This window comes from Rattus norvegicus, chromosome X (assembly GCF_036323735.1).
Source record: "Rattus norvegicus strain BN/NHsdMcwi chromosome X, GRCr8, whole genome shotgun sequence".
NCBI classification, from domain to species: domain Eukaryota; kingdom Metazoa; phylum Chordata; class Mammalia; order Rodentia; family Muridae; genus Rattus; species Rattus norvegicus.
The window spans coordinates 141,158,329-141,166,396 of NC_086039.1; the positions used below are offsets into that span (position 1 = coordinate 141,158,329).

At 47.1% G+C, this 8,068-nt stretch overlaps 1 protein-coding gene across 1 annotated transcript; it reads left to right on the forward strand.

The window, feature by feature from the left end:
- Positions 1-1,294: 1,294 nt before the first annotated feature.
- On the forward strand, positions 1,295-7,259 carry Zic3 (Zic family member 3). Its single transcript, NM_001411817.1, is given in 3 exon segments — positions 1,295-2,886; positions 3,997-4,160; positions 4,990-7,259. Coding segments are annotated over 3 exon segments (1,401 nt in total). The 5' UTR covers positions 1,295-1,829; the 3' UTR covers positions 5,170-7,259.
- The last annotated feature ends 809 nt before the right edge of the window (positions 7,260-8,068 follow it).

The following is an 8,068-nucleotide window of genomic DNA, read 5'->3' on the forward strand; positions in this document are numbered from 1 at the left end:
CACACAAATTATGGGTGGATTTATAACCCTGTTTCTGGTCATTTTGTTGGGGGGGGGGCTCTCAGCAGGGGAAGAGTGGTGGATAAGGAGGCCACTCCAACACAATCCCCGGGAAAGCAATTCCTTAAGGGAGTAACTGCTTCCCTGGATCACTAGGTGCTTCGCTGGGTAGGCATGGAAGAGAGCAAAGCCCAGGATGTTAAAAGGGGAGGAAAATTCCATTCCTCGGTTGGTTGTCCTTCACACTTTTGCGTTTCAAAACGTTGAGGATCCAAAGCTTGTTGATTTAGTCACACGGAACCCAGCTACTGTCTAGTGTGTTTACTCTGCTTTCTCTGTAATAGGTTGTGTTCTTACAGAACATTTATTTAGCATCTATGCTTGTTTCTGGTATGAGTCTATATGTTCACTGTGCTTTGTTTACTGTTGATACGGTGTTGTGCTGCTTACTTCCTTTAGTATGTTCTGCTTCGGGAGGTGTGCTTGTTTGCTGTGTTTCGTTTGTTTCCTGCTGTTTGCTTAGGTTGTGTTGTGTACATGGTTGTTGTACTGTGTCTGTTTTATCGTGGGCAGGGGGTACGTGGTTGAGTAGCAGTGAGTACAGCTGCTAACGTTTCTTCCAGTTTGGGCGGTGGACGGCTACCTCTAGTTTGGGGCACAGGCAGGGAGGGAGCTGATCCGGCCTGGGTCTGGAATCTCCTAACGGGATGCGGGGTGGAAGCCACAGCTGGTCAGGAACACAGATTTGCCCCACTCACGCAGAAATTTGTTCCCGGCACCTACGCAAGGAAAACGTTCTCAAGGTGGCGAGGCAGCAGGGTCCCAACAGGGCACCAGTGTCTTCTGGACCGAAAGGGGACGGCAGCGACAAGTATCTTCTCGGGTCAAAGAGTTTCTTTAGCCTAGGCGGGCACAGAGCGCGCGAGGGGTGCTTGGGACCGGCTTGGAGCAGGGCCAAGCCAGGGAGAGGTTCAACTCTGTCCCGCCGCTTGCGGAAGCCTGGCCTCAGTTCCCCACAGCCTCCCAAGCCCGGCGGAACCCTCTCAGGGACGCTGAGCAGCCGCCGCCTCACCTGCCAGGCGCTCCGCCGCTACCCAATCAGCTGTGGTCGCCGGCAGCGGCTGCCATGTTCTCCGCTTCGCGCTGCCAATCAGTGTGGCGGCGGCCAATGGGCGGCAGGGCCGGGGGTCAGGTGATCTCAGGCCAGCTGGCTCCCCATTGGTGCGCGCTGCCCAGCCTCCCGCTCGGTTTATGTGCGAGGAGTGAGTGATTGACTTTATCAGTCCAAGGACATTACTCTTGAGGTGAAGAGGCTTGGACTCGCGAGGCGAGCACTGAGGTTCGAGCCTACTTACTGCAGGCTGCCTGCCCTCTGGCCACGTTCCGCCTCTGCTACTTGGTGCAGTTGCGCCTGAAAGCCGGTACCCAAGGAGCCTCCTGGCCCCGTGGTTCCGCGCTCTTGAGTAGAGGAGGGGTGTCCGGGACAGGATTGACAAACCCCGCCCTCCACTTATTATTTTGCTTATTTTTCTTTGTGCGATCCTGTTAGTTTGTTAAGCAGATTTAGTCCTAGAGTCTTTTCTCCTCCCTTCTCCCTCCTCCTCTCCCATCTCCCTCCCCCCAATCCTTTTTCTTCCCCTCCTCCCTCCTGTCCCTCTGCAGGAGACTCTCGCAGCCAAGGAAAGTTGCAGCTCCGGGTAGCGCCTAGGGGGTCTCCGGGCAGTGCTCAACCGCCGCCATCCCTTTCCGACTACGGCCCTTCAGGGATCTCCTTCGCCTGCACCCTTGCTCACTTCAGCCGGATCTTCTGTGTCCAGAACGCCCCACCTATGACGATGCTCCTGGACGGAGGTCCGCAGTTCCCTGGGCTGGGAGTGGGCAGCTTTGGTGCCCCGCGCCACCACGAGATGCCCAACCGCGAGCCTGCAGCCATGGGATTGAATCCCTTCGGGGACTCAACCCACGCTGCGGCCGCCGCCGCTGCCGCTGCCGCCTTCAAGCTGAGCCCAGCCACCGCTCACGATCTGTCTTCGGGCCAGAGCTCAGCTTTCACACCGCAGGGTTCAGGTTATGCCAATGCCCTGGGCCACCATCACCATCACCACCACCACCATCACGCCAGCCAGGTGCCCACCTACGGCGGCGCTGCCTCTGCCGCCTTCAACTCCACGCGCGACTTTCTGTTCCGTCAGCGCGGTTCTGGGCTCAGCGAGGCTGCCTCCGGGGGCGGGCAGCACGGGCTTTTCGCCGGCTCCGCGAGCAGTCTTCACGCTCCAGCTGGTATTCCTGAGCCTCCTAGCTACTTGCTCTTTCCTGGGCTTCATGAGCAGGGCGCGGGGCACCCGTCGCCCACAGGGCACGTGGACAACAACCAGGTCCATCTGGGGCTGCGCGGGGAGCTATTTGGCCGTGCCGACCCGTACCGCCCCGTGGCTAGTCCGCGCACGGACCCCTACGCGGCCAGTGCGCAGTTCCCTAACTACAGCCCCATGAACATGAACATGGGCGTGAACGTGGCGGCCCACCACGGACCGGGCGCCTTCTTTCGTTACATGCGGCAGCCCATCAAGCAGGAGCTGTCCTGCAAGTGGATCGAGGAGGCTCAGCTGAGCCGGCCCAAGAAGAGCTGCGACCGGACCTTCAGCACCATGCATGAGTTGGTTACGCATGTCACCATGGAGCATGTGGGGGGCCCGGAGCAGAACAACCACGTCTGCTATTGGGAGGAATGTCCCCGCGAAGGCAAGTCCTTCAAGGCGAAGTACAAACTGGTCAACCACATCCGAGTGCACACTGGCGAGAAGCCCTTCCCATGTCCCTTCCCGGGCTGCGGGAAGATTTTTGCCCGCTCTGAGAACCTCAAGATCCACAAGAGGACCCACACAGGTAAGGGGAGCAGACAGGTGGGCGCGGGCCTCCCCAGGGGTACCCTGCCACCAAGCGGACTTGAACAGGGAGAGAGGGAGAGGGGTGGAGGCCAAGCCGAGGGGCGGCGCCCCGCCGAGGCCATTCAGTACGAAGCGCTGTCACAGCCTCTCCACCCCTCACCCCCCGGGAACCTGCGGCGCTTTTGCCGAGTTCTAAGTTCCCTAGAAGACTGCTGTGGTCTCAGGAACTAATTGGGACCTTCTCGCGCCCAGGAACCAACTGGCGCCACCTCTTTTTGTGTCCTTTTCTGGGTTACTAGGAAGAGACTCCGAATGTGTTGGGAGTATATTGCTTACAAGCGACTTAGCTCTCTGAACACATTCGGGGAAGGCAACCATAGAAATGCTAATGAAAACTAACTTTGGTTACTTCCGCTCTTTTTTACACTTGATTGGCATATCTCCTAATTAAATGACTGATACTTTTGTCAAACTATTTTTATTTGGCGTTCCAGGTTCAGTTCAGTCCTTTGGAGGAAAGCTAAAGTAGAAAAGGCACTGCTTTCTGTGGCTTGCTCAGAATCTCCTGTAAAATTGTACGTAGTCCCTGGATTTATGTGGTGTTCTCTTTCCGAAAATTAGTAAGACTACCAGGCTTAGCAAAACCGCTACATTTGAAAGAGGCAAATTGAAAGACACAAAGAAGGGGACCTATAGGACTGTCCCATTCCTGGCCCATTGTCCTACTCAGCTTGGTTACACCGCCGAGGTGGTGGCGTAATGTGCCCGCACATTGGGAGCCCTGGTTCTTTTGGAGTGGAAGCACAACTTAGGGCAAACTTCTGAGGATCACCCAGCTTTCTGTTCCTGAGAGAACAAAGGGATGTTCGGGTTCTGGGCCGTCCCTACTCTACCCCTGCTTAAGATCACCACCCCCAACTCAGCAAGCTCAATCAAGGCTCTGGGGTTTTCTCCGGGGAAAACAGATGCTACATCCTTCCACAGTCGGTGTTTCCCTCTGCAGAAAGACCGCGGGACTCTCAATCTCCCGCTCTCCACTCTGAGAAGTTTCCGGGTTTAACTATAATCTCCCCCCCCCTTTTTTTTTTGCATTTTCTGCCTTTTGCAGGTGAAAAACCTTTCAAATGTGAATTCGAAGGCTGTGACAGACGGTTTGCCAACAGCAGCGACCGCAAGAAGCACATGCATGTGCACACCTCGGACAAGCCCTATATCTGTAAAGTGTGCGACAAGTCCTACACACATCCGAGCTCTCTGCGCAAACACATGAAGGTAATTACCTCTTTATTAGCGGTCGGCGGTTTGTAAACATTCGGCCTGATACCGGGCCGCAGAACGGAAGCGCCCGTGCTGCCAACCCTCTATCCTTCACGTTAAATCCGATTTGCTCCAGCACTGACACCTTGAACCCATTTTGAGGATGGGGGTGGAGGGGGGTCGAGAAGGAGAGAGCTGAGTTGGGAGGGGGAAGAGAGTGGAGGGAACAATCAGTTGTTTACTGGGAAGCTCTAATCGAGCTCGCCCGGGCTTGCTTTCTGTGGCCACTTCATCCTATCTCAGCCCACGGTGGGAATCCGGAGTGGGCACTCCGAACCCGGGGTAGTGTCATTCGTTTGCTCCTCCGCTTCGGATAAAACAATAGGGCTGAGGAGCTCAGTCTGATTCCAACACATTTGTGTGGGAATTCACATCACCCAACCCCCCAACCCACCCCTGTGTCACTCATCTCTAGACCTGCTTTCCCAGGCCGAAATCTGAAAGTGAAATCTGGAGTGACTATTTTATAGGCCCAGCAGAGTAACTACTTGCCCACTCTATCCACGGAGAAAGCGTTTTTTGAAGTATCACGACTAAAATGGAATTCTTTATTCCTTCTGGAGCCTGGTTTTTGGTGGAAATGCTAGGGGTATCTAGACATGAGTAATATGGAAAAACAAATTTTTTAAATCCCATTTCTCTTTTAAGTGGGCCAGTGGGCGGTCTTGCTCTCTTACAGTATTCAAATGTGCTCTTGTTTTGTTATTTGGGGTTTTCATTTATTATTGCTTTCACATTGCCAGTTGGAATTATATTCATTATAATATATACATGTTAATTTTAGGTTCATGAATCTCAAGGGTCAGATTCTTCCCCTGCTGCCAGTTCAGGTTATGAATCTTCCACTCCACCCGCTATAGCTTCTGCAAACAGTAAAGATACCACTAAAACCCCTTCTGCAGTTCAAACTAGCACCAGCCACAACCCTGGACTTCCTCCCAATTTTAACGAGTGGTACGTCTGAGGACAACCAAAATGCATTGAAAAGAGAAAACTGAGACAAATCAGATGGAAAATGGAGTTTTAAAGCAAGAGGCCATATATAGGGCTACATCTTGGTAATTACAATTGTTCAGGAAGGTTTTGGGCAAGATCCAAAAGTAGCCATGCCCTTTACTCAGGATTAGAAAATATGTTTTGGCATTTGAAGGAATTTTTTAAAAAAATCTTTTCACTGCTTTCCCTGCCCCCTCCTCTTGCTCTCTGTACACCCCGTTCTGAAACTCCTTCAAATGATTTGAATTAACACTTGTCCTGTTTCTTGAGGAAGTTATTGAAGGCTTGGTGGTGGTGACATTAAACTGATGAAAATTCTTCTTCGCCTTAGTGGTGATTGTTTAAACTCTCACAGTCTTAAACCATGCCAAAGTCCTGTTATGTCTTGAACTTTTCTTCAAAGCATTACACTTGTGAATGTATCTTCGTCTAATGGGGTCGAAACTTGTTGTTCAGTATTTTTTCAGGCTGAGGATATGATGTTACTCTACACAGATTGTGACGTTTAGTATACAGTTGCCTTTTGTAATAACTTTTCTTTTTGTAAATACATATCCGTTGATGCCATATTTATCGTTTGTAATTTAATTATTGCTGCAAGTGCCGGGAACTGAACAATATTTATGGATAAATGTTTTCTAACAAATTCTGTACAGCTTTTGATTATAACTACTTTAGCATTAAACAATTATTGTTTTGAGAAAGGAACACAATTTACAATTTTTGAACCATATTGACTTTTGTTTTGTAACAGCCTCCTACAAATAGGAGATGTGAGTAAATTGAATTTTGTTTGTTGGTATTTATAACTCACTCAGATCCCTTTTTTAATTGTTAAATTATTTTTCTATTGCAGTCTAGATTTCCTTACAATGTCAGTTTCCATCTGGGGAGGACCCTCCTTTCTTTATCTCTAGCTCAGATGGTTGTTTAACTGCGAGTTTAAATGTGTTTGTCCTGGATTTTCGGCATGCAAATCAAATAATACTGATCAATTCACTTAGTGGCCATGACATCTCAATCTTGTACTTCAAAGACTGAGAAGCTGGATTTAATCATTCCTGCCCTATATATATATATATAAACATAAGGTAACCTAATTAGTTTTATGTCCCTTAGTTCTTTATTACCTTACAAAAAATGAAAATGGTGGCAGGATGCATGTCTGTTGAGAGATCACTCATATACCTATATGTTTGTATCTATGACTTACCTAATCTGCCTATCAAATCTCTTTAGCTTCAAAAGATAGCACACCTCTGAAATGGCAGTGAGCAAGGCCAGTTGAACAGTGCTTCTCATGGTGAAAGTGCTTCTTTAAAAAAAAAAAAACAAAAAACAAAAAAACAAAAAAAAAAGAAAAAAAGAAAAACAAAAAAAACAGTCTTTAAATTTTGGATGGCAAAGGCTGATTTGTTGGCTGTATATAGTTCAATTCATGATTATTACAATTACTCATAATGTTTATATAGAGGTGTAATAACTGCAGCAGTTCCTAAAAAAAAAACATTTGCAAACTACATTATTTTTCAAGTTCATTACTTATAGGCAAAGATGTTAAGAGCATTGTTTCCATTAAAATCAGTAACAATGAAAAACGGTTGTTTGTTTTGTGATAAAATGTTAACAATCCATTTAATCTACAGTGAAGCAACTCATTTGGACAAACAGTTCTTTTTACAATGGTTCTATGGAAAAGAAAATGATCACGGTTTTGGGGGGTTGAAGTGGGTAGAGTTTGGAGACTTTTTTAGGGTGCTGTTGGCTATTGAGAGCCCAATCTCTGCATGAATAACAGAAAAGTGGAGATAAGGAATTGTAAAGTGTTTAGAAATGTAACGAATAGGCTTAAGTACCTCTTTCGCTTTAAGGGGCAATGCTCTCAGTTTTTGGTGGCAGTCAATTTGATATATATAATCATTTTCAATTCTAGAATTTTGTTGATTGTTCTTTCTGAAAAAATAAAGTCTTGGCACATCGTATTTATGTTATAACATTTTTTGTATTTGGTGCCCAATATTTTTTCCATGTTCAAATAAATCAATCTCAAAATTGAAATGCTTAGAGAATTTCTGGTGTTTTAAAACAAGCTTTGATTCCCAGGGTCCATTGAAATTATCCATTTTGTTATCTACTTATTTTTGTCAACAATTAAGGATTGACAGTTTTTTCTTTGGAGGCAGTATTTTGTTAGTGAAAAATGGTGTCTGTTGCACTTTGCTTCGCTAGTGTTCATCTGAAGGCCATGAACAGAAACTGGGATGATCACACATGTGCTGAGCAGGTAACCCGGTCATTTTTTCACACCCAACTCAGACACTCCAATCTTGACCTTGACATTGAGAGTTTGGACCAGATCCACAGTTCAGGCTTTCCCTTTCAATTTTAAATGCTCAGCAATTTTTAACAGAGCATTTTATTCATAAGACTGACTAAATGTGTGTCACTGAAATGTAAATGGCCAACCTTTCTTCTACATATTCAGTGAGCTCCCACAATTTACTGTTTTCTCTGAGTTCCCTCCCTGGTGACCCCAACCCTAAGCTAGCTTTAAGTAGAGATAGGATGAGTAACATTGGCTAAAACCCCTTGCTTACATCAATTAAATAAAATGAAATATTTCATTATTGTCTTGAAAATATTCTACCCTAGGTTTTTACAGAAAAGCACTCTTCAGTGCCCTATGAGAGGAAACTGACAAACAACAATGATAATACCTAATAACTATAAAAATGTGCTTTTCATGATTCCCTCTTGATTTGGGTACAGCAAATTTCTTGAAATTATGCCCATGCGTTTTTTCTACAAAAAGAAAACTTGGTTCTTTTGAATCCTTTGATTTTTTTTTTCTTGCCCATAATCTGGCA